The 27,254-nt window shown below is 42.8% G+C and overlaps 2 protein-coding genes across 9 annotated transcripts in view; one reads left to right on the top strand and one right to left on the bottom strand.

The window, feature by feature from the left end:
* The window catches only part of SNTB1 (syntrophin beta 1), a 228,391-nt gene that overhangs the window by 159,224 nt on the left and 41,913 nt on the right, over nt 1-27,254 (top strand). For all 6 annotated transcript variants that reach the window (XM_073794704.1, XM_073794702.1, XM_019932062.3 and 3 more), the window contains one exon: nt 19,818-19,957. In XM_073794704.1, coding sequence (XP_073650805.1) covers nt 19,818-19,957 — 140 coding nt within the window. The remainder of the gene's footprint in view (nt 1-19,817; nt 19,958-27,254) is intronic.
* Nucleotides 4,489-27,254, bottom strand: part of MTBP (MDM2 binding protein) — a 152,088-nt gene continuing 129,322 nt past the window's right edge. Inside the window, exons 23-24 of one of the 3 annotated variants that reach the window (XR_004522713.2) lie at nt 8,822-8,982; nt 4,489-4,795 (exon numbers count right to left, since the gene is read on the bottom strand). The gene's annotated coding sequence lies outside the window, so the exon portion shown is untranslated. Of the gene's footprint in view, nt 4,796-8,726; nt 8,983-25,202; nt 26,313-27,254 lie in introns of those variants that run through there. The other 2 variants (XR_012327329.1, XR_004522714.2) reach the window with 2 other exon arrangements.

The following is a 27,254-nucleotide window of genomic DNA, read 5'->3' as shown; positions in this document are numbered from 1 at the left end:
TCCACACAGTAAAAATATTACTCCGTGAAACTGTTGTTTCCATTTGCACATAGATGAACTGGCTTGCGATTTAAAATGTCTTCGTGACTGTGATTCCCAGATTTAAAAGTACGAAAGCCTCGGCTTTAGAAAACTTCATAAAGTCAACAAAACAAACAGAAAACCTGCTTTCTTACTTTTGGTGAAGGCACACTAAATGGAATGCAAGGAAATCTTTATGTGCCTCCAATTTAAAGACCCAGTGGGGAGAACACAGTCTCCAGACTCCAGGAGCCTCATCTGGCTGTCAACGTTATTACTCTAGACAGCCATATGTTTGTGACTGTCTGCGGGATTGTAACGCCAAGCCTGGGATGATTGAACCGAGTGGAAAACACGTGTAGGCTGGCAGGCACATCTCACAGACACATCAAGATGATTAAACAGAGGCTCCCTGTATCATTAACATGCAGCCAAAGCAGTTCTCGTTGAGGAGGCTCTTTTGACCTGGCAGCTTCTAAGCGTAAAAACACTGTGATTTCATATAGGTTATCACAGAATACTGAGTAGAGTTCCCTGTGCTATACAGTAGGTCCTTGTTGGTTATAAAACCTATATGAGAAAAGAATCTAAAAAAGAATGAATATTTGTGCATATATAACTGAGTCACTTTGCTGTACATCTGAAACTAACGTAATATTGTAAATCAACTATACTCCAGTAAAATTTAAAAATAAAGAGCAAATAAATAAAAACACTGTGGTTTCTTAAGCAGTTCCGTGCTTAGCTGATGCTCCTGAGCTCCCACTGCGTCCCCAGGCAAGGCTCACAGTATGAGTCGTGGATGGGGTGAGACACAGCAGTGGACGAAGTTGTCTGTGATACGCATTACTATGTATTTTTTATTTTGTAAAGGGCTGTGAAATTAAGGATCTTTTTTTTTTTTTAGCACGAAGGATGTGGTGAGGCTCTCAGTGGGACTAGAGATGGGGTCAGGCTCGGTATGAGGTACGGAATGTCTGAGCGGTATTTTTGGTAACACATTTACAATTTAAAGGTTTTTTTAAGGTAATTTCATATTGTCTCGTCCAAGTAAGCTGTCTCAGGATCTCAGATACTTTCATCCTCATGAGACTAGTGAAATCTAAATTCTAACATCGACATTCACCATCCCTAGGTAGGTAATGAACCCCCGCCCCCGATGTGGCCACCCCCTATCCCTTGAGACCAGTCTGATGGTGAGAGCCAGAGCTGGCCCCGTTCTTTGCTGAGATTTGGAATCATTCCCCAGAGTGAGAGTGCCCAGCTGGCCTGGCCCAGCTGTATTCCCAGCAGTGCTAGGAGACAGCCGGTCCTGATGTAACCCCACAGGGAAGCAGCTTGACTGCCGTGCCTCTTCCCCTTTGTCTGGGTCCCTTGGGCATCAGGCTCTTTTACCCACTTGAGTGTGCGGATGTGCTGGCACGATTTTCCTTCTCTCTGTACTACTGGCTTCTCCTTCCAGCTTTAGTGTAACCAGTCCCCCTCTCAGGCTGTGCATAGCTGTGTCGGGCTCTTGTTCTGTCCACCAGTCAGATTAACCTTGACAGCCCTGCTCTGTGACTTATGCCTCTGCTTCCTTCACTCCCCATCTTGCAGCGACGGCCCATCCATTTCCCCGTGACCAAGCCCAGTTTTCCCAGTTTTCCCCCCATTTCATGGCCAGCCTGAAACTGGACTACAAAACCATGCAATCTGGCTGTAGAGACACTACACCATGCTGACCAAGACAGTCTGTAGGTCAGTTAAATAATAAATTCATAGATACAATAATAGACAAGAAGAGAATTTCAGCTATCTATTGCTAAGTAATATCTACAACAATTGAATGCCTTTTTAATTGGGGTAGTGGCTTCAAAACAACCACCATTTTATTATCTCTTGCAATTCTGTGGGCTGACTGGATTTATCTGGAAAGTACTTCTGCTCCATGTGCTATCGGCTGGAGCTGCAGTCTGGGGGCTTGACTGAGCTGCCCCATCCAGAATGGCACACGCATACGGCTGTCCAGTGATACTGGTTGTCAGCTGGGAGCTTGGCTGGGATTGTCACCTGGAGCACCTTGGTCCTCTGTGTGCCTTCTCTGTAGGGCTTGGACTTCTTGAAGCATGGCAGTTGGATCCCAGGAGTTCCAAGTGTACAGAAGCAGAAATTGCAGATCTTTCAAAACCCAGTCTCAGAAGCTACAACAGCATCACTTGTGCTGCATCCTGTTAGTCAAAATTAGTCACAGGGCCAGCCTAGGAAAGGGAAATAGACTCCATTTCTTGATGCATTTGTATCCATCTTTAATCTGCCACATCAAGACAGATCAACAGATGAATAAAGAATAGGTGAACTGAAACCTTCCAGTTAAAGTTTTGAGGAGATAATGGTGGTTTTTATGTACTTCAATATAGTTGCTTCACTATATTTTCTGAAATACATAAATTGCTATTTTTTAACTTTAATAAGTATAATACATGCATGTATGTGCATATGTTATTAGTACAACTTGATGAATTTTAACAAACTGAACATACCCATGCAACTTGCATCCAGGTCAAGAAAGAGAACATTATCAGCACCCGAGAGAGCTTCTTCAATAGCTATTGCTTCTTACTGTGACCAAAAAAGTGTTGAAAAAGAAGGATCTATTATAAAAAACAGCAATTCTTACCAATCTTCTATCCTTTACAGGTAAAACCACATCTTTGACATTTGCAAAATAACCACCAACCCTTCATGATTATTTAAATTATAGATTTCAGGGCCCAATTGACTAATATCCATCAATTTGTAACAAATGAATGGAAGTGCATTTTCCTGACAGTTGAGTGGCCAGTCTGAATGTTTAGTGAATTGACCAATGGCCTATATTTCTTAGCAAAGCTTTTATCATTGTCAAAATGGTATTTAATTCTTCAAATGTGTTTTGAAATGAGGCATAAATAAATATAAAATTAGGGGTTTTAGCAAAAGCATCATCCAGCAATTAGCTTCAGAAACACACACAAAAAAATCTGCATGTGCACATAGTGTCATTTTGTCCACTTTACTATTTTCAGAGGTAGTAGCTAGATTCTCCTGAGCTAGAAATCACACAATTACACAACTGACTATTACACAGAATTCTGATTAATGTGCATTTATATTTTGAAATGGGCACTGATAAAAGATCAAGAACCAAGGCTTGTTCTTATTCTTTAAGTCTTGACTTAAAGTCTCCTCATGGCATGCACCTTCCCTGGCCACCTTATTTAGAGGAAGGACCCTTTCTTCCCACCTTGTTTGTTATCTACCTAACCCCTGTGATACCTTCAATAATAGGCTCAAAATATAACCAGGTCCTAAGCCCTGGAACCAGTGAATGTTATCTTCTATGGAAAAAGGGTCTTTGATTATGTAATCAAGTTCAGAATCATGTGATGAGGAGGTAATCCTGGAGTATCCTGGTGGACCCTACCAGTAACCACAAATGTCTTTATAAGAGGGAGGTAGGGGGAGGCTTCATACAGAAGAGGGAAAGTGATGCAATGGAAGTGGAGAGGAGAAGTCAAAGAGAGAAGATGCTATGCCTTTGGCTTTGAAGATGGAGGAAGGGGCCCCTGAGCCAAGAAATGCAAAGAATGCAGCTCTAGATGCTAGAAAAGCAAAGAAAGAATTCTCTAGAGCCTCTGAAGCGATTGCTGATCTGTGGACACTTTGACTTTAGCCTCGTATCACTAATTTTGGACTTCTAGCCTCCAGAACTGTAAGAGAATGAATTTCTGTTGTATTAAGTCACCCAGTTTGTGGTAATTTGTTACAGCAGGCATAGGATACTAATACGTACCTATCACAATTTGATTTACTTGTTGGCTTATCTTCTTTTTATTCTTTCCTCCGCAGTTGGGTGCTTGGCATAGAGTAAATGTATACAAAGTGATACTGAAGCTAATGACAAGTTGGAGAAGGTTTTTGGAGGAGTGCATGAACATTAGACAGTGGGTAAAGTAGGGGAGAGCGTTACAGACAGGGGGCGCTGTTATGAGCAAACGTGCAAAGGTGAGAATAAATTAACATGGGGTTTGGGGATATGAATGAAAAAAGAAATGGCCAAATAAACTCTGAGTTCTCATTGAGAAACAAGAACACTCTCCCCTGGAGGGATGACATGAGAGCAGATTAAGCAGGACTTTGAAAACCCAGTAAAGATGATAGGAGTAGAAAGGGATGCAGTGAAAGCTGGATAGCTTTGGACTGGTGGGCAAATGGTTTACCCAGTGGGCAGTTATAAGCATCAACAAAGTAGCCTCCCTTAACAAAAGAGAAAGCTTTATCTTTGAGGAATTAATGAAGAATTTTGCAACTGGAAAATCTACCGAGATATTCTTTTAATTTTAGCATACAATGTGTGTTCTGTTTTAAAATTAAATCTTGGTTTTATTTTGAATTACATGTAAATAAGTAAATCCACAACCTTTTTAGGACATTAAGCCTCTGCAGATCTTAAGCCTTTGAAGCTGCAAGATGGGCTAGAAAGCACTGGTCCATCCCTGGCCAGGGCTGTGTCCTGCCGCTGCCCCATGTGGCTCAGAACAGTGGATCGTTTCCAGTCTGCAGAGATCAGCAAATGGTGATCACCGATGGTGGCGCTCCCAAACTCTTGTTTTGTATAATGATGACTTACGTCCTCAGTAAGAGCTTACCAGTCAAAATGGTGATTAATTAGCAAACTCACTAATTGGGATCCTTCCTTGTGGTTCTGTTGTGAAGGATACTCATTTTTCCACTGGTACTTCCGAAAACCGCCATCCTGTAAAAATGCCAATTTAGCAAGAACCCTGGCTATGAAACAGGCATGTGCAAATCACACATGCTTATAAAAATCCATCACACCCCTTGTGGGGGGCAGATTAATGCCCCTCACGCCCACCAGATGTTGTATTACTTTTCTACAGCTGCTATTACCACAAACTTCAAAGTTTGAAATGATTCAGAAATATCAAAATCATTTGAGGTTTATACATGAAGGCATGAGCTTTTTAGAAGGGACTCCCACTTTGTAATTGACAAAAGTAATAAAGGCTCATCAAAAACTCAAACAATAGAGAATTGGGTAAAGTAAACAGTGAAAGTCCTTCCTCTCTTCCTGCCTGATCTTATCCTTGAGCAGTTCAGTATTTCCCTTCTTCAAGACAAGGACTTTTTGTATTTGTGAATTTGAGCCAGCTTTAAAAATAGACTCCCCGGATGCCTTCCTAGATGAGGTGATTTATGGGATTAGGAAAAAGCCCTGTCCAACTTGCCATCTCCCCAAATAATGTTCTCATTATGCCATTTTATGGCTGAAACTCCATCATTAGCAATTCATTTCTTTGGCTTAATGATTTGGTTTCTTAAGATGCAGATACCTCATACAAGACTAACCCTTTAAGCCCTAACGATCTTTATAAGAATGAGTTTATTTAAATTAAGACTTTCTCTCTCCCTCCTCCCTTATCTCATCACCTGCCTTGTTTATTATCACAGTTTGGAATCATTTGTGTGTTTCGGTGCTTTTTTTGTCTGTCACCACCACAGACTCTTAAGTTTCATGAGGTCAGGGACTACTTATGCCTTTGTCACTATCCAGTTACTGGGATACAATGATACCAGATGTGCTCAATAAAGATGTGATTGGATGGAAGACCTTGAAATAATGGAATCAGACATGAGACCAAAGGGTGCTGGAACATTATGGAAGGCAGGGCAATACAGTGTGAGAGGGTGGGGCTGCCTCCCAGGCCTGCTCTTCTGCTGATGTGTACCCGTCAGCATCTAGGGCTTCCTTCCTCTTGGCTCCCACTTCCGTTGGTGGGGCTGTGCTGTGGTTAAATAGCTTGAATATCACACCTGATGCCATAATAAAAATTTACTGACCTCACAGTTTTCTTAATTACCCACCCTGTAAATCAAAACTCTCTGGAACTGATTTTTTAAAGTCTGAGACGATAGAAAATCAAAGCAAGAGTATCTGTTTTATTGGGTTTTTTTCTCTCTGAGTCCCAAAAGCTGTTTTTTCCCCCTTTTTCTTTTTAACAGCTGTATAAACATTTGCAAAAACAAAAAACCATGAGAACAGGGTGTGGGTGAAGGATCATTTGCAAAGGAATCCGCTGTTTGCAGAAATATTTACAGAAAGGTAGCAACCTCCACGCACCTGTTATTCCAGGTGTGCACATCGAATTCACTGACCATGTTAGCACTTGCCTTGAATGGCGTTCAATGCACAGGGAATTGGGGAACTAAGAATAACAATGCTTCCGGAATAGGAGAAAGTAGACTTGACTCAATGGGACTCTGATATAAGCCTCATGATGAGTGGTAGCAGCCACCACAGTTTAAAATTGGATATTTATTGTTTGTTTGATGATTTCTGTAACATCTGTCTCCTCTTCCAGCCTATAAGCTCCATCTGGGGAGTCTGGTTCTGCTTCTTACAACATGCCCAGCTCCTGGCCCAGTGCTTGCATATAGCATGGGCTCAAAAATATTTGTCCCGTGAATGAATACTTATTACCTCATTCAGTTAGGATGGCCAGTACTGGTGGTGTGAATGGATTTTTAAAAATTGTTCAGCTTCTTAGTTTGACATAGGACTGTTCATTTATCATTTTTGTCTGAGTAGCTTTCTAGCAAAGCTTTCAGACTTTATTCACACTTTAAAAAAAAATTTATGCTGACAGACGACTCAGCTTTTCTCACGAATGGTGTTAACTGTGGATCATTAGTGACTGTTATAATAGAAGCAGTTGGAAGAGATTGTACCCGAAGATTCTCGTAATGAGAAAGTAGTAAAATTAAACTCAAGTAGTCTATGTTCTTCTTTTTACATGTTTCATCATCATCATCTTCAATTGAACAATCTCATGTTCAATTTAATTTAATGAGAATGGCTCTTTGCATCCAGAGACCAAACGCTTGCATATTACGGAAATCACTTCCCTTTAACCTAACTCACACCCCTTTGCACACAATGAAGATGAAAGAGTTTTTACAAGGGTGGGAGAGAAAAGGGTGCAGACTGGACTGTGTAGGACACTCAGGGGGATGAGGCTGGAAAGGACCCCAAAATTTGTTGGAGGCGAGGTATGAGGCAAGGGAAGAGACCAGAATGAGTGCCTTTACAGACTCATAAAACAGGGCCATTGTTGCTACCAGCTGCAGTCCTTCTATAACCCATTGCGTTGTCATGGTTAATATGTTTTCAATCCCAAACCTTACACTCCCCACACTGTGAGTTTAAAGCCAGAGTTATTCTTAGACATTCCTTCCTGACAGTGAGCGAGGAGGTCCTGGAGTTATGCGTCTCTGGCAAATCTTATCTAGAATAGCATGTAAGCCTTTGATCCTCAGTTCTTCAGATGGATGGGAGAAAAAAGTGACTCTAATGAAAAAGGTCACCAATTCTCTAGGGGTCAAAGATGAAGTGGACTAAATCTAACGGCGTTTGGTAAATGAAAAGCACATAAGAAGATGCTATAGGAAGATGTAAATTTGGGAAACGAAAGAGGAAAAGACAAGACGTGTGTTCTTGTGGGGTTGGGGATGGCTAATTTTCAGAACTTACTGATGATCCAAGGGCCAGGGAAAATCCAGGAGACAAGTGTCTGAGAATCCATGATGCTGAGTGTCGGATGCGTTACAGTGTATGTTTTGTGTGTTAACCACTTCTGCAGATGCTTTCTTTAGAGAAGTACAGTCAGTGTGTGCTGCATCCCAGTCTGTGTGTTCTGCATCAGTGGATATGGAGGGCTGACTGTATTGCCACTTTATATAAGAGACTTGATACAAGGATCCTTTTATATAAGGATCTTGGTATCCACGGGGTTAAGGAACCAATCCCCAGCAGACACCTAGGGATGACTGTATAACACCTCAAAGACAATTCATTCCAGAGAATCAAAAGTGTTGTCATGTTCAGTTGAGACCTATGATTAGCACAGGGGTAGCCAGGATCAGACTTGTTAAGGATGTGCTGATATGACAGTGGGCATCACTTCATGTGATGAGCCCTGTAAGGCCAACGAAAACTGTGGGGATTCCAGGAAGCATCATTATTAACAGTGTGCACTTTTACAACACACACTCCTATTGACACTCTGTATAATACTTCTAATACTTCCTACTTTTCATATGTTACCTCATTTGATTCTCAGTTATCCTGTGAAGTAGATACAGTTTTTTCCTTGAATTAGACCAGCATGAGGCACTGGTTAGAAACTAGAGGAAAAGAGCAGGGAGAAGCCAAGTTGCACTAAGGGATGACTAATAACGTGAAGGCAAAAATTTCGATTTCAAAACTCTCTGCAGAGTTAGCACATTGAACTGTCACTGGATAGCAGTTAAAACTATTCCTAAATGAAAATTTCAGCTATAGTTTGTAGCGTATTGAAACCATATTAGCCTATTTTGTCTCTTTACAACACTGGCCAAGTTAACTTTTTTATATTTGTTGCTGATTTACTCTCTTTGCTGCCTCGTCTAACTTCCATTAAGTGGCCTGAGACAGGGAGCAGAGTACCTAGCACACAATTTGTGGTAAATAAATACTTCTTGAATGAATGAATGAGTTCTGAAAGCAGAAAAAAATGACAAGAATGACATTTCTTTTCAGAAAACAACATTCTTTTTAGATTCTTAATAGTGTACTACATTAGCAGTTTTATAAATTTGAAGTTAGATCTCAGATTTAATTAGTATGAGGGTAATTTTATATGAAACCTGTCATTAAAAGTCCTCCCGGGAGATTCAAGGTCATCCAGAAAATGTCCACCTTTGGAGAGATTGCAGCTCTGACCTGGTACTGCATTTGAAACTGTGCCTTCTTAACAGTGTCTCATTTAATTCTGCTGAGCTATTGTAGAATGTTCAAATGACCTTGGAATTTTCCTCATGATTCTTTTACTCCTGAAAGTAGCATGTTGACCACAAAGAGATTGTTCGTTGCATAAGGGAAAGCTGAAAGAGAAAACGTTATTAGAGAGAGAAAGAAAAGCACATGTCACCCTATGTTTTCACAGTTACTTTTCTATCTGGAAATGACATTTATATTGTTTCCTGTTTGATACCTACAAAGAGTGCACCCACAGACATGAAAGAGACCTCTTTTCAGAGTAGGAGGTGCCTGGATGTGTGATCCGCCAAATGCCTATGAACTTGGATATTTAGACAATCCTAATAGGGTAGAGATGGAGGACATGCCTGTGTTGGAATTGTCAGAAGGGGATGAATATGAAGGAATGTGAAAGCTGAAGCTAGGAGGTAGAGTGTTTTAACTGGACATATTGTCACTCCTAATAATTTTGGTAATTCTAATTCTCTTAATAAAAAGAAGGAGAAAACAGACTTTGGGTGGGCAGCCAGCATTTATTCCCATATTAAGTAAATACAAAAAAAATCATGAAAATGGTACATTAATGACTAGAGTTTGGAAAAACTACTGTGCAGGAATCAAATGTCCATGGATATCCCATTAGGAAGAAACGAAGAGGGAGAATCCCTGAGCAGAGCCTTTTCTAGAGTAGAGGTTTCCTTGGGCCAACACACCTTTACTCAGGTCAACTCATTTCAGCAACATTTATCATACTATTGTAGACACTGATGAAATGGTTAAAAAATAAAAGGCTAAGGGACTTCCCTGGTGGTCCAATGGCTAAGACTCCACGCTCCCAGTGCAAGGGGCCCAGGTTCGATCCCTGGTCAGGGAACTAGATCTCGCATGCCACAACTAAAAGATCCCGAGTGCCACAACTAAGACCCAGCACAGCCAAATAAATAAATATTAAAAAAATAAAATTTAAAAAAAGAAGGCTATGATCCAGTGTCAGAATGAGTAATGGGCCAGGGAATCCCAAAGCAAGCTGTGCATCAGAATCTCCAGACGAAGTTGCAAAAAATAGAGCTGTGTAGTGTCAATACCTAGATATTACGATTCAGTGGATTTGGGATTCTAGAATCTGTACTTTTAAGGAGTCCCCTGGTGATACTGAGGCAGAGAATCCAAGGGCACTGGTCTTTGGAAATCACGGGTAGAAAATGAGTGCTCTGTACAGTATGATTGTGCACATGGTAATTGACACGTTGATGTTTTCAAACAATAGTGGACACAAAAATTCCCGAGCCTTTGCTGTAAATGCAGGGTCCTGGTGCCACCCCCAGTGCTTCTGAAGAACTGGATCTTAGAAGGGGCAGACATCTGAATTTGTAACTAGCAGCCCAGCTGATTCAAAAGCAGGTGATCTGCACGACAAATGTTGAGAAACACTGATTTTTGAGAACTTGATATTTTCCAGGCACTGTGCTATAAACCATATATACACAGTATCTGACTCCATCCTTCAAATAATCATATGGGAGAGGGACTTTTATTACCCCCATTTTACAGATGTGGAAACTGAAGCATGGAGAAAACTGGGTCAAGATCATACTGGAAATAGCTGAGTTGACTTGCAGACTAGAACTGTCTGACAGCAAGATTTATGATCTTAATACTAGATTGCCTCCTTGCTTTCAGGAGGTCAGAGGAAAAAAAAAAAAAAAGAATCTTCCCAGTTGAGGCAGGCTTTATGAAGGTATTTAAACAAAAGTAGGATAAGGGGACTTCGGAATTTGTTGCTTGGTCCTTGGACACATAAAGTTTGAGCTGTCTCTAAAATGAAGCCTTTTTTGCTTTTGTTTGTTTAGTTATAAAACTCTGAGAGCTCCAACTGAAAGCAAGCAAGCGTGTTGATATTTTTTTCATACAGTAAATAGTGGAATGGTGTCTGACATTATTGAATAGCTGTTGGACTAGGCCATGACTTTAGAAAATGCTGATGTGTTTTTGAGGCTGACACTCCCTACATTTTTTTGCCTTTGATAGTGTTTTTTAAAATTGAAATACAGTTGATGTACAATATAATCTTAATTTCAGGTTTATTACGTAATGATTTCACATTTGCATATAGTATGAAATTATCACCACGATAAATCTAGTAACCATCAGTCACTATGCACAGTTATTACAATATTATTGACTATCTTCCTTATGCTGTATGTTACATCCTCGAGACTTATTCCTTTGACGAGCTGTTGGTTTTCTCCTTTAAAGGATAAATAAAGTAAGAAAATAGATAAGGAAGCCCGCAGATACAGTGAAAACAGAACAAAGGATGCTGAGGCATAGATTATTTTTTTAATAACTTGCTCTTTTAGATTTAGTGATAATGTCAGCTGTCTTTCAAAAGATAACTTTTTAAAAACTTATAAATTTCTGCTGCCTATTAGCAGCCCTTTAGAGGGCAAATTTCCTGGGCATTAGAGAAGTGAAGGCTGTAAGTCAAAGATAACTTGTTTACCAGACAGGGACTGTAATTGAAATAGCCCTTTGGAATTAATGAAAGTATGAAATAGCTTTTCCCCAGCAGACCGAGAGGAGTCTAATTTAATTATCTGTGAGTGTCACAGATTAGAAGCAGCCTTTCATTCACTTCTAGAAGCTGAGTATGGACAGCCCATACCTAGTGAAGGGAACAAGGAATTGGAGCCATGGGTATGTGAAGAATGCCCATGGGAGAGTACGGTGATCACAGGCCTCTGGGCTCCAATGGCAGTAACGGTTAGGTCCTATTTACGGTGTTTATCGGGGGCCTGAGACACCGAGGTATGACTTCAGTCCTTCGGCATTCAGCCAGAATCTACTGAACGCCCCCCTGTATCCTAGGCGTTATGTAGGCACCATGCATACCTAGATACAGCATGGAACCGTGAGTATTTTGTCCAACCGGTTTCCTTTGGGGGACAGGGGGCAGGAGATTTCAAAACAAATGCCAAACTTCATATCACTTCATTCCATACGTTATTTTTCTAACTTGAACTAGTTGTCACCTGAGGTAGGCAGAGTAGTGGTCTCCCAGAGGTGTCCACAGCCTAACCCTCAGAGTCTGTGGATATGCTGCCTTAGGTGGGAAAAGGAACTTCGCAGATGTAATTGAGTTAAAGCTCTTGAGGTGGTCAGATTTTCCTGGATTATCCAGGCGGCCCCAATTTCATCACATGGGTTCTTACAAAGGGGGGCAGGAGGGTCAGAATCAAGACAAAGGATGTGGTGACAGAAACAGAAGGAGCAATGCCATGTGGGGTCATGAGCCTAGGGATGTAGGCAGCAGCATTTGGAAGGCAAGGAAATGGATTTTCCCTTCCAGCCTCTGGAAGGAAGCAGCCCCGCCAACACCTTGATTTTAGAACTTCTGACCTCCAGAACTGTAGGATAATAAATACCACTATGTTTGCAGTAATTTCTTAGAGCAGCAATAGGAAACTAATACACAAACTTTTAAAAATAGGGAGAACTCACATAATAATACAGATTTAGGGCTTCTTTTGAAAAATCAGAGACTGGGCAATGCTGAGCCCACAGTCTTTCCTGGCAATGATAGGCTAAAGCTGAAAAGAAGCTACCTTATAACTGGGATGTGGTTAGCTTGTTTTTTTCTTGTATCTGGTCCTCTGTAGTCTCTGAATTTGTGACTGCTTGTCTAGAAGATTCTGTAGTTCATATAGCCTCCATAACATTGCTGAAAGCATGTGTTTTGAATCGACCGTTATTTTAAGCCATGAGCTGGAAGGGTCAGAAGCCACTTAACTTCCTAGTGGTTCCAATATCTAGAAAGGTTTGGTAGTTACAAATATTCAAACACTATTTCATAGTCTACTGTACTCATCTGTTATATGTCCCTAAACATATGATATGTGGATGATTTAAAACTACACAGCACGTTAAACTGGACCTCACCCTCTTAGAACTTGCAAACATTTGTACTGGGGTGAACACCACCCATGAGGAAATGTGTTAACCAAAATAACAAAAACATGCACATTAAATTTATAGTGTAATGGAATGTTCCATCACCTTTAGAAAACAAACTGTGTTTCATTTACTAGCCCCTCAATTGTTCAATGAAGAGTAAACATAAGAGACTAATTTTCGTTCTAAATAGAAATATCCCTTTAGTGGAACAACCTATTACGGGTTATGAGACATTTACACCTTAGTCTTGAAATACTTTAATGAGATGTGAGACTGGGGGAGTCAAGAGCTTTGATGAAGGGAAGGGAAGTTAGGAGCTTGGATTAGACTGATGTCTGGCCTGAGTGAAGCCCTACGTGCCAGGAGGTGGGAAAGAGGGGCAAAGGGAAGGACCCGTGGGAAACAGCCTGCTGCGCGGGTGCACAGAACAGGGTCCCGGCTCTCCAGCCTGCAGGAAGCGTCATGGCTGAGTTCCCAGCCGTCTTCCCTCCTACCTTTTACCTCATTTTCCCACATCATCCCCCTTTTCTTGTAGGAGACAGCTTTGTGATATGAAAGTATCACAGCTTTGAAGACAGGAACTAATGTAACCTTGGCTGTACGTGGCTTCTCTGAACCACAGTTTCTTCTATAAAATGGGGATAATAATAAATGCCTCATCGTGTTGGAAGGATTGAAAGAAGTGAAACATATCACAGTGCTTGTCTTATTTCCTAGAGCTGCCATCACAAACTGCCGCAAACTGGGTGGGTTAAACAACAGAAATGTATTGCCTCACAGTTCCGGAAGCTAGAAACCCAAGATTCAGGCGCTGGCAGGGTTGGTTCCCTCTGAGGGCTGTGAGGGAGAATCTGTTTCTTGTTCCTCTCCTAGCTTCTGCTGGGTTGCTGGCAACCTTAGGCATTTTGTGACCTCTAGAAGCATCACCCTGATCTCTGCCTGCGTGTTCATGTGATGTGCTCCTTGTGTGTGTGTCTGTGTCCAGATGTCCCCTGGTATAAGCACACCAATCAGATTAGGGGCCCCTGTATTCTGGTATAAGCTCATCTTAATTAATTACAGCTGCAATGACCATATTTCGAAAAATGGTCACATATTGTAGTATTGGAGTTAAGACTTCAACATATGAATTTGGGGGAGGGGGCAACACAGTACAACCCATAACGGTGCTCATCATAGAGCAGGCTCTTAATACGTGTTTACTCTCTCAGCCGTATCCTCCCTTGATAAAGAGAATTCTTCCTTGTCATATAGATTTTTAAATTGTCAGATTTAAATGACTCAAAATCTAATAAGCCTCACACATGTCAGAATGGCTGTCATCAGAAAGCAACAGATAACAAGTGTTCACGAGGGTGTGGAGAAAAGGAAACCCTCTTGCACTGTTGGTGCGAATGTAAATTGGTGCAGCCACTGTGGAAAACAGTATGGAGGTTCCTCAAAAAACTGAACATAGGGCTTCCCTGGCGGCGCAGTGGTTGAGAGTCCGCCTGCCGATGCAGGGGACACGGGTTCGTGCCCCGGTCCAGGAAGATCCCACATGCCGCGGGGCGGCTGGGCCCGTGAGCCATGGCCGCTGAGCCTGCGCGTCCGGAGCCTGTGCTCCGCAACGGGAGAGGCCACAACAGTGAGAGGCCTGCGTACTGCAAAAACAAACAAACAAGCAAAAAACCTGGCTGTGCACTTATCTCCGTGGATATGTGTGATCTGCCCTAAGGTTGGCTTCATTATGAAATACCGGGGACCAAGGCATTACTTTTAATAGAGCCACCAAGGCCTCTGGGAGAGTCCGTTAGCATCTGACCTTCTGCATACTCAGTAAATAAGATAACTTTCAAAAAAATCTACTCTGGGTCTGCAAGTGTTCAAAGGGAAAAAAAGACAAAACTGGAAAACTGAAAATATAGTGGGTTCAGACCATTTTCTTATGATTAATTTCTTGTCTTAACCTTGCGCCCCCAATTCAGAACGTGACCTGGTTTGGAAATAGGGTCTTTGCAGATGTAATTAGTTGAGTTCATATTGGAATACAGTAGGCTCTAAATTCAATGACGGGTGTGCTTATAAGAAAGCCACAAGAAGACACACAGAAAGCAGTCCATGGGACAGCGGAAGCAGAGATTGGACACATGCAGTAAGAAGCCACAAAACACCAAGGAGTACTGGTAGCTACCACATGATAGGAAGAGGCAAGGAAGAATTCTTCCCTGGAGTCTCCAGAGGGAACATCGTCCTGTCGACACCTGAGGTGACTGATGTATCTATCACCCAGGCGCCAGAGTCTCACCTCACTAACTTGTATGTTGACTGTGGTGAGCATTCCAACCATAAGCCCAGAATCTGGGGCATTACTATATATGGCTTATAGGAGTCCAGACCCAGTGTCACAGTTTGGCAGAAGAGAGCAAGCTTGAACCTGAGGACTGCTGCTGTTGGTTGTTGGGAGAGTTGGCGTATAAAAATGATGTCCTCTTTAATTGCCCCACAGTCGGACTATATTTTTCATGCCATAGTTTTCACTCTGCTTTCTCCAGCATTTTTCATCACTGTCTGGACATCCAGCAGACAAAAGGGATCACTCAGTCTGCTGCTCACTCTAAGCCACCCTTGAATTCACCGTGGAATCCAGGTGCCAAACAATTTGGGAATTGTGTGAGAGGCGAGAAATTAGTCCTATGAAGCTGAGGCTCCCCCAGAACCCCGTCCTGAACCTTCTTTTTCTAGCCTTCTTCCCCTTTCTCCTTTGCTTTCTCTTTCTTTGCATTCTCCTCTGCGTCAAGCTGTGGATGACCCATCTGGCTTCTGAATGCTGGGTCTTGGTGTGGTTCAGGACCACTTGGAAGAGAGTTGCAGGTTGCGTGGGACTTGCTTAGCGCTTCCCTGTGCTCCCTTTGGTAAATTGGAGATGATCTTTATCTGCCTCTCGGAGAGTTGGTGCAGGGATTATCTAATGTTTGTAAGGCATTTGGAAGTCGATAACTGCTAATTATTTTACCCTGCTATCTTGTCCTTTGTTCTAAATACTTTGCAACCTGAGGTGAAAAGACATAAATTAAAAAGTGGTCGAGATAACCATGATCTCCAAAACAAAGGCTGTGATTGACCTTTTATGAACTGCTTTCACTCTACTGTTAGTCACTCCGCTTATGCTACACCTTCCTTCCTGAGCAGGATGGATGGAAGAAGAGTGCACTCAAGGTACGCAATGGAGAGAGTTAAGCTGCCAGTACCTGCCGTATGGGAAGAGCTTTATATGCATTGTCTCATTCAACCCTCATATAATATGCATAGGAGGTCATTATTAGCATCTTACACATCAGTGAACAAGTGCTTATGGCAGTTCTTCTAAGAACTGGTAAAGCCAGATTTTGAAGATGTTGTTTGGCTCCAAACACTTCTTCCTCACCTTGTGCTCAAGTAGAAGGAGAAAATAAGTGTGTTGTTTGTAATGAGGTGGATGGACCTAGAGTCTGTCATACAGAGTGAAGTCAGTCAGAAAGAGAAAAACAAATACCGTATGCTAACACTTCCCTCAATTCTTTTTTAAATTGAGATAAAATTGACATAGAACATTGTGTAAGTTTAAGGTATACAACGTGTTGATTTCATACATTTATATCTACTTCCCTCAGTTTTCAACCTTGACTTCTTACCACCCTCTCTTAGATTCTGCTTGTCTTTTCATAAGCCTTTTCTCTCATGCTCTGCAGAGGTGACTGTGCAATATCCCCCTATGGGATTTAGCTCACTTCAGTTGCACATCAGAATAATTTCAAAATTGAATGTCTGTTTCCCTGCTTTTTCGCTTCACCTTCTTCATTAGAAACATGATCAGTTCTTGAGTCTCTGACCGATGCAGCATCTGATGGCGGGAAGCTGGAGTGGAGATGAAAGTTGTCACATCCGTTTCAGGAGTCACGTTTCAGTAAAATGCAGACACATCCCCAGAACTGTTGCATAGACACTGGAGAATCTTTGGGTGCCAGGAAATTTGGACTTGTAACAGAAGTTGTCACCAAACTACAACCTAAATATTCAAGCCCGAAGAAAAGTGTCCTTGAAAGGCTTTACAATGTGGAGCTCACGTGGCCCAAAGTATAGTTTTAAAAACCTGTTCTTCAACATGAATATTTTCTCCTTGGAAAGTCGGTGGTCCTCATGAGCAGACTTCTACCTTTGAGCATCCACATAGTATCAAAACGAACATTCTGTACACAAGGATGGTGGGGATTGCCCACTCTGAGTCTTCTTGCAGCAGAATTAACTTATCAACACAGAAGTCTTTAATAAACCACAAAATGTTTTAGGGCTTTGGGATTATTCATACCTATATATGCCACTTAACATGTGGGTGAGTTTATGATTCCACCATTAGAAAGGTCTGCACTTTACTGATGGTATTTACTGTTGACATTTATTTTATAAACTTAATATTGTTTTTGAAGAATGATGCTTAGTTGTGTTCACATTTAAGTGACTGGTTCCAGTCAAAGTTAATGGATCAGATGTGACGAGGTAAGTAAGACAGGCGCTTTGGGAGGATTGTTTGTAGCTTCTCCAGTCCTATTCAATGAGCTGGAAAAGTAATTTACTAGGTTTAATGTAGAGGCTGGAAAAAATTTATTCTAAACCCCCCAAACACTTTATGCCTTGAGACCATAGCTTATTCACCTTGTAGGGTCTGGTACATTGCCTTCTCTAACAATTCATTTTGATCTCTTGAAGATACTGTTGGAAAAAGCAATAAGCTAAGGCTCAATTTTTTTGTATGCATAAAATGCATAAAGGGGGAAATAAGCCAGGCAGTCATTCACATTCTAGTATAAATAGCTCTACAGGGGATTTCTTCATTCTAAAAAGTAAATGTTTATTTGGAATTGTTGGAAGGTGGGCATTCAAAAGTAAAGGTGATCATTGTGTAATGAATTCTTCCTGGGAGGAGAATGAGTTGAAATTGTCAGCACCAAAGATAATCGTGTCTTGCCTTATAGTTTTTCCCAGGGAAAGCAGGTAGTTATATTGTTGCTGTTTCCAAAGAAGACCTTTTTTTGATAAGTTTAAAAATTGGTGAGCCTGCCACAATTTTCCCACCCTGAGTTTCACCATCTGCCAGGTACCAGGCTCAGCACATAACATGCACTGTCTCATTTAATCTCCTCTCCAGCATTATGAGGTCCATGCTACTAAACAGGCTCTAAATGATGTTTAATCTGCATTTTAGACATTTTAACTCAATCTTCACAACAACCCTCTGATATAGGTACTATTATTTCCCCATTTTACAGATATAAAAACTGAGATACAAAGAGAGTAATTGACTTGCCCAAGATCCCACGGTCTTGTGGGGATGTTGTAGCAAATTGTGGAGCTATGATTTATGTTCAGGCATTCTAGCTCCAGAATATACTGTTGTATATGTTATCAGTGAGGAAACAGAAGGACAGAGAATAACAACTTGCTCCAAGTTATACAGATCAGGCAGCCTATAAGCTACATAAACCTACAAAAGTTCAACCCTCATATCATCCTGCACACCTTCTCTTTGATCAGCCACACACACTTGCTTCCACCTCAATACAGATCTCACTGTGGTGCTTAGAAAAGATAATGATAAGCATAGAAAGGGAAGAAATTGCTTTATCATTTATTTAGCTTACTGTTTATTTATTTAGTTTACTGTTTCTTTTATTTCTGAATAAATTGGAGATGGTGGTTCATTATGAGAGAGTTGAATCATCACTGGATTAACTGCCAGTATCAAAGACAATCTTAATCTCGTCCACAGCAGTGTTTGTTATCTTTCATGATGATAAGAATCACCTGAAGATCTGGTAAAATGCAGATTCTGATTCAACAGGTCTGGGATGGACCTGAGATTCTGCATTTCTAGCAAGCTTCCAGGTGATGCTGATGCTGCTGGAACATGATCTGTGCTTGGAGTACCAAGGCTAGAGCACTGAGCTTTTCCAAACTGATCACAAAGATTTATGCCAGGGCCCAGAGTTCAAGTGGGAAGGAGGGCATTTTCATGGGTGGAAGAACACTTAGGGAGTCTGGTCAAATCAACACTGGGCAGAGGAGGGATGGCTCATGAGATAAGGTCTGAGCTACACAGACTCTCAGGATTGAAAGGAACTTTAAAGGTCATCTGGTCCAAACATCCAGCTGATGTTTGAATCGTCTTGTATCCCTGCCAGGTCATCTCAGCCCTTGAGTTACAGAAGTATTCTCCATGAAAGGAAATAAACATTCAGTTGAACAAAAGAATTTTAAGATGGTGCCTGAATCACAGAAACAATCTAAGAGTGAAAGACTGGGGGAAGAGCTGTGACGTCTCATGCCTGTGGAGACAGACATTTGCCTCCATGGTATATTTTTGGAGGCTTTGGATATTTATTCAAAAGCTTTCAGACCTTACCATTTCATAATAAAAACAATGCACTCTACCAGAGAACCAGCTGGGAGTGCTTATTCCCCTACGCATTTGCGTCCCACTATGAAATAGAGATTTCAGTGCTGACTGGCAGGTGAGAAACAGTGACACATGTTTGGCTGCTGGGCTACTTCTTGGCTGCACTGACTGTATATACCAGGGCCCTTGAGAAAACATATTTTCAAGGATCAAGAATCATGCAACCGGGGCTCCCCTGGTGGCACAGTGGTTGGGAGTCTGCCTGCCGATGCAGGAGACACGGGTTCGTGCCCCAGTCCGGGAAGATCCCACATGCCGCGGAGCGGCTGGGCCTGTGAGCCATGGCCGCTCAGCCTGCGCGTCCGGAGCCTGTGCTCCGCAGCGGGAGAGGCCGCAACAGAGGCCCGCGAACCACAAAAAAAAAAAAAAAAAAAGAATCATGCAACCATGAATAGTTTCTTCTCATTTTGATTTTTACAACCTGAACCAAAAGGCACTTGTATTGTTGAGTCTTCTGATTGGGGGGATGCCAACTTCTTTTCAGGTACTCTTTTCTCAGGCTGTTGCTTGATGGGTCTCTGCTTTCTGTTTCAGGCGCCCGGGGACAGCGAGAAACAGTGGAAGCCAGCCCTGGTTGTGCTGACTGAGAAGGACCTTCTAATTTATGACAACATGCCACGGAGGAAGGAAGCCTGGTTCAGCCCAGTTCACACGTACCCTCTTCTTGCCACCAGGTAGCCATGGTTTTGTGTCCGGGTATGATGTGTGGTCTGTTTGAAACTATTTTAATCAATTACAATTATTTCAGCATATTATGATATTACTGCTTCCTCTTGCAGTAAGAGCTGAGAGTTCCTCCAGAATATTGCCATACGTTTTTAGCCGTTTATTGATAGATTATTATTTATGACCAAACACAGGGCAACACAAAGCCAGAGAACAAACTGCTTCTCCATCAGGAAGGAACAGTGCCATCTGTGATATGGTCCCAGCCTAGTCACCTTCCTGGGTCTCCATCCCATTCCCTCTGAGATGAACTATACCAGTGTGTTTACAGTCTTGACGTTCAGGTAGAATTAAGAAAGGGACTTCACTTGGTGGCACAAAAAATGTCACGTGGGAATGTCCCACTGTGCTTTTTAAAGCTCACTCAGTGGGGGGCCCCATAACAAGTTCTTCTGCAGTTGTGTGATGCTGCCCATGGAAGTGGGGCTGCCAGGGTCTGTTTCTTAGCACCTTCAATGCATACTTACTGTTCATGTGACATTATCCTAATACATCATATGCTTACCCCCTTCTTTAAGGCCCTATATCCTGAGCATGAAAGCACATCAAACCAGAGTCTTGCCTTCACGCCTGGCTTCTGCTGCGAGCTCTTTCTGTATGTGCCTTATGACAATGGGTGCAGTTTTCATTACTCCTGTTACCTCTGTTTCTCTACCTAGAAGCTATGTGTGTTAACATAATGTTTGTGGCCCCTGCTGGCACAGTGCCTGGTAATTTGGGGCCCTTAAATGTCTGTTGAATGAATTATTGAACAATGTGGGGCAAACTCTGGAAGGAGTTTGGTCCAGTGGATGCAGCAGAGTGGACTGAGGTTTGGGGGCATCTGTTCTGAGCAAGAGGTAGAATCAAGGTGGGTTCTCCGTTCTGACGGGATTGAGATGCCCGACAGGTCATAGTCAAGGCTCAGGTGCAGGGAAGACGATGACACTCAGTGGCAGAGCAAAAGAACCACAAACTCAAAATGGCAATAGTGAATAGAGCTGAAACTCCCTAAAATCCCTCTTACTTCCACTCACGGTTGGTTATGGAGAACAGCAGAAGTAACCTGAAAATGCCAATTATTGGCCCCAGAGGTGAATAGAGGAAGCCTTCCGGGGCTGGGAACCAGGCCTAGATCACTTAGATATTAATCAAATAAATAAAATGAAATAAAACAGTAATTTAATTTGAGTCTCCTCAGCCTCAGAAATTTCGGCAGGCTAGCTATTCAAGTACTACTGATGTTTACAATAAAACCTCAATGATCAGAATCCAAGCATCCTGAAATGTTCCTGCAAAGATTCAGGCTATGTCTTGGGGTTCATTAAAATTCAAATTCAGCACAATCCCTATCACTTTCTTTTTTTTTTTTTTTTTTTGTGGTACGCGGGCCTCTCACTGCCGCGGCCTCTCCCGTTGCGGAGCACAGGCTCCGGATGCACAGGCTCAGCGGCCATGGCTCATGGTCCTCCGCAGCATGTGGGATCTTCCCAGACTGGGGCACCTGTGGCTCAGGGCACTCATTGAAGAAAATCATAGATATGAACCCATAAAAAAGCAAAGCCCCCAGAAGGAGAGATGGGTGCACAGACACAGTGAAGGGCATCTGAGTAGGTTTGGGTGGGGCGCCTGTCATAGGCTCATGAGCCATAGGGATGTCAGGTCTGGATTATGAGCAAAACACATGAATAGCCTAAAACCATAAGCCTGCCTCCAGTATGGAAATAGGAAATGGAAACCCCATTCAGTGCAAACTGCTCATTAGAACAGAAGATGCAACATTTCAAAAAATCAATGTCTGCCACCTAAATATAAAGGAGCTGTAGCGGGGATACTTGACCTCTTATCTCGCTACCCCTCTCCCAAATTACTGACCTCTGCACTGCAAAACACTTCACTATGATGTGCGTATATTAGCCGTAGGAGCAATGATAAAATTAGGCCCATAATCATGACCCTGATCTTAAGCTGGAAGCCTGTGAGGCAGAGGTAAGATGTTAAGGCAGCGCTGGCAGTCCATTCTTACTTCAGCCCCTTGAGCTAGTAGGTAAGGAGCTGTCTGTCCTTGAGCAGCAGGCTGGAGATGCAGGAGCTGAACTTCCCATCCTAGTTTTGCTCCCGCGAAACCAGTCTTACCCCGCCTGATCACTTCACCTCCCTCTTCTGAGTCCTCATCTGTTAATGCACTAGGCAGAATGCTGCCCTCTGCCAAACCCAGGGAGAGATGCGCTTTGGGGAAATGGGTTTTTCACTGACCTTGTTCATCAGCTACCGTGGTTTGCACACATTGGTCACGGTCAGCTCCCCTCCTCGACCCTGTGGATGTGTCTAGAAAAAGACTTTTGGCAAACAAAGAGCGAGGAAAACAACCCCTCCCTTCCCCTGTGTAATCACGTGGGGGAGATGCAGCCCCTTTGTAGCTCCAGGCTGTGAAGCAGCGTTCATCTCAGCTGAGGACTGAAACTCTTGTGTCCTTGCAGGTAAAGCTGGTTCTCTGAGGTGGGAGGCTGGGCTGAGGATGGTTTAGAGAAACCACCGTTAGAAGCGGTAGAAGTCCAAGGAAACTCTGGATCATTGCATTATAGAAGCTACCCCAGTACTTCCAGTGGCTTCTTCCCCGACCGCATGTTGAAGTTCATCAGGTGACTCTTTCATTTACTTTCCATGTGTTCCAGGCAGTCACATGTGGCACCGTGCCCTTGATATACGAGCATTTGGGCACATAGCCTGTCTAGTAGCGTTATTTGTCTTTGAGGGCATTTCTCTAAGGAAGAGGAGTCATGTCTTTTTAATATTTCTTTTGAAAACCTTTTATTGAGGTAAAATTTATAAACAGTACTGTACATGAATCTTAAATGTATGGTTCAATTAATTTTTATTTGTGGATACAGAGCCACGTCTTCTAAAATTTTATTATAGGTTAGGGTGTCTACTAATTAATCATCCTGGGTAACGTTATCACAAAGGCCATGGTAGTACCATTTGCAAATAGCTAGACCCAGCTGGTAATAAGCCAGTGGCTGACCTTTGTGGAGGGAGCATAGATCAACGCCAAGGGCTTTACATGGATTCTATCTGAGTTTGCAAAACTTATCCAATTTAAGAATCACCTGGCTGTTTATTAAGGATTCTGGCCCCAAGGCCCTGCCCTGGAGATTCTGGCTGAGCAGGCCAGGGTTACGAGTCAGGAGTCTGTTTTGTTGTTGTTGTTGAAGAAAGCAGCTTCTTTTTTAAAAAAGTTATTATTTTATTTTTGGCAGCGTTGGGTCTTCATTGTTGCTTGCAGGCTTTCTCTAGTTGCGGCGAGCAGGGGCTACTCTTCATTGCAGTGCACAGGCTTCTCATTGCAGTGGCTTCTCTTGTTGCGGAGCACGGGCTTCAGCAGTTGTGGCTCTCGGGCCCTAGAGCATAGGCTCAGTAGTTGTGGCACACGGGCTTAGTTGCTCCGTGGCATGTGGGACCTTCCCGGACCAGGGCTCGAACCCATGTCTCCTGCATTGGCAGGCGGATTCTTAACCACTGCACCACCAGGGAAGCCCAGGAGTCTGTTTTTAACAAGCATCAAGCACATGTAGTCCTCAGGGATACCACATTTAACCCTCACAACCCTACAAGGTTTAAGGTTTATTCTGATTTCACAAAGAAGTAAGCTGAGGAACTAAGAGGTTAAGTAACTTACCCACAGTCATACAGCTGGTGAGAATCAGACCTGAGATTCTGCTTCTGAACCCACCTTCTTTACCACCATTCTCTGCAGCGTCCCAGGAGCATGTTTCTTATTCCCTGAAGTTTTGGTGGTTCTTTGAATCTGCTCAAAGCATTCCTTAGCTCTCCTAACAACTTAATCATGAATAGATGGCCACTCAGATCCCCCAACAGAGTGAGGACGGAGCTGGGGATGCTCTCAGAGACCTGGAGTTTCTACCCAGGACTTAGACCAAGGGTTCTCAAAGTAGGGTCCCAGACCGCAAATTCTCCATCCCACTTCAGACCAATTAAATCAGAAACTTCTGAAGTGGAGCCCAGCCCATCTGTGAGTAAACAAGCCCTCCAGGTGTTTCTGATGCAGGCTAGTAAGAACCACTGGTTTAGAAGATTCCTGGAAGGCTCTGCTGCCTTCCAGGGTTCATGGTAGGAAGGAAATGCCATAGCAAGGACTGGGTTCTTTCTCCTCTGTGGTTCTTCGGAAGCACTGTTTTGCCTCAAGCTGTGATGACCAATGATGAATTAGTTCAAAGGGTGTCCTGGATCCAGGTGCTCACAGCTCCTAGAACGTACAGTATGGCTGCCCTGCTTTTTCATCTTATAGGCATTCTCCATGGGTCCTTTGCCCTCTACCTCAGCTTCCTTTGAATGACTGTGCAGTGCCCCACTGCATGGATCCTCCAGTGCACAGGATGTCACTGCACAGTGATGACTTAAGTACAGCCTTATTTAGCACGATGCCTGGCACATAGCAGGACGGGGCAGCTGTCAGTCCTCTTCTCTTTGCTTAGCGGTGCTGGGAAGCATTGTTCGGAATGTTAGAGACAGTCTTGCATGAGAGAAACTGGCTGGGAGTGTCACCAGTAGGAAACAGGTTTCTTCTATGATTGAATTATCCCTCAGACAGTACAACATGGCTCCAAATCCCAGCTACTTACCAGCTTTGGAAACTTGGGCAAATCATACCATCTCTTTTTGCCTCATATCCCATGTTTGTAATATGTGGATGATATTTGTACCTGCCTGGCAAGGTTGTTATAAGGATTACATTAGGGGCTTCCCTGGGGGCACCGTGGTTAAGAATCTGCCTGCCCATGCAGGGAACACGGGTTCGAGCCCTAGTCCGGGAAGAGCCCACATGCCGTGGAGCAACTAAGCCCATGCACCACAACCACTGAGCCTGCGCTCTAGAGCCCATGAGCCACAACTAAGGAGCCAGCATGCCACAACTGAAGCCCACGTGCCTAGAGCCTGTGCTCCGCAACAAGAGAAGCCACCGCAATGAGAAGCCCGCACGCCACAACGAAGAGTAGCCCCCACTCGCTGCAACTAGGGAAAGCCTGCATGCAGCAATGAAAACCCAATGCAGCCAAAAATAAATTAATAAAAAAAAGAGGATCACATTAGACAGTGTAACGTGCATATGATATGATGGTAAATGCTAAATAAATTTAGTTATTTTTACTCTTATCTCCTTAAAAAATAAAAGAACAACAACTTTATTTAATGGTAGAGAGGAAAGATCACAGTATTGGATTTGACAGACTTGGGTTCACACTCCAGTTTTGCCCAGTTAAGCCCAAGTTTACAGGCTGTATGATCTTGAGCAAATCACTTCTCCTCTCTGATCCTCATTTTCCTTGTCTGAAAACATTTTCCTTGTCTGAAAAATGTCTACTGCAGAGTGATTATGAAAGTTAAAATATGACGACTGTATTAGCTTGTGCTGCCACAACAAAATACCATAGACTGGGTGGCTTAAGCAACAGATAATTATTTTCTTACAATTCTGGTGGCTGGAAGTCTAAGATCAGGGTCCAAGCATGGTTGGTTTCTGGTGAGAGCTCTCTTCTTGATTTTGTAGATGGCTGCCACCTTGCTACAGGCTCACATGACTTCTTTGCATGCATGAGGAGAGAGAGAGAAAACTTGAGCTCTCCAGGGCCTCTTCTTACAAGGACACTAATCCCATCAGAGCATGGCCCCATCATTAAGATCTCATTTAACCTTAATGACCTTGGTTCTATCTCTAAATATAGTCACATTGAGGATTAGGGCTTCATCGTATGAATTGATAGGGTAGGGGTGGAGCAGAATTCAATCCATTGCACTGACTTAACTACAGCCTTATTTAGCATGATGCCTGGCACATAGCAGGACTGGGCAGCTGTCAGTCCTCTTCCCTTCATCTTAGCAGTTCTGGAAAGCATTGTTCAGGAGGTCAGAGATAGTCTTTTCTTTTGCACAGAAAGAACTGGCTGGGACTGTAGCCAGTAGGAAACAGTTTTCTTCTAAAATCAAGTTATCCCTCAGCTCAGACAGTTCATAGTTGATTTGCTGATTTGTTTTGAGGTTTTTTGGGGGGGCCTAGGCACATCTAATTTATATTTTTCTGGGAGATGAAAATTTGATTGTATTTCAAGGCAGAGGCCCTAGAAACGCTCACAATGTTCTTGGTGTCAGCCTCCATGCAGAGAAGTCACAGGCGTCACTTTTTCCACTGACAAAATCCCATGGTGCCTCTGTACATTGATGGCGCAGTTCATAGCAGTGTGCTCAGGAAGTTTGCAAACATGTTGTAATTTTAGTTGTTCTCATCCTTCAGCTTTTTATGCATCCCTGAGAAAACATTTTTTGCTTAGCTAAAAGCTTATTTGATGTTGCTGAACATTAAAAAAAAGAAAGGTATTCTTGCCCATAAGGAGTAAGTGTGTTGGTTTTTTGTCACTGTCGTCACAAATGACAAGTGAGATAGGTCTACAGAGAGCGAGGAGTAAGGTTGCAATATTTCTGGAATTCTAGAAGAAGTTTAACACAGAAATTCTGCTCACCCAGTCCCAGTGGTTGGTGAAAAATTCAGAAGCACAGAGCTTGTAAAAAGAATGACGCTGCTCTGAGCCCAGTTCCCAGACCTGTGGGTTTGAAGTAGCTCAAAAAAAGGAACAGATGGATATGCACGCCTCTCCTTTGATATCACTTGGGAACCAGAGACATGGAACATTTGGGGGAATCTTTGGTGCCTCAGGAACTAACCTGTTTCTAAGTGCTAAAAGTAGCTGCTGCCTCAGGCCAGCCTCAGACACTTTAAGAACGCTTTCCACTGGAAAAGGCTGGCCAATTGCATTTGTCAAACATTAAATTATAATCAGCCCCTGGTTTTCACACTAAGCCTAGGAGCCGCCCTCACTCTTACAGACTGTGGGCATATTCCATGGGCATTCCCTAGGGTAGCATGAAAGGATCTACATGCCCAAGAATCTGCACTCTGTCAAACTGAAAAGTGTGGGGTTTGCCTACACACCCATCCATTCCATTTGTTCCCATATACCTAGTACACATATTAACTGTCAGCCTCCTGCCCTCCTTCTTACCAATCCAGGAGTTCTTCAGAGGTGGTGAGTGGGAGATTAGCAGAGTGAGGAGATTCATGGACTTTGGAATCAGACAAACCAGGAGTCAAATTCTGAGACCTCTACTTGCAAAGTGATTTGGGGCAAAATATCAATCTCTCTGAAAACAAGTCTCCTCATCTATATGAAGGAGGTAATGGTATCTTCTGCT

Source organism: Tursiops truncatus, chromosome 17 (assembly GCF_011762595.2).
Source record: "Tursiops truncatus isolate mTurTru1 chromosome 17, mTurTru1.mat.Y, whole genome shotgun sequence".
NCBI classification, from domain to species: domain Eukaryota; kingdom Metazoa; phylum Chordata; class Mammalia; order Artiodactyla; family Delphinidae; genus Tursiops; species Tursiops truncatus.
The sequence above is the reverse complement of the archived record's forward strand: the minus strand, read 5'-3'. Positions and strand labels throughout refer to the sequence as shown.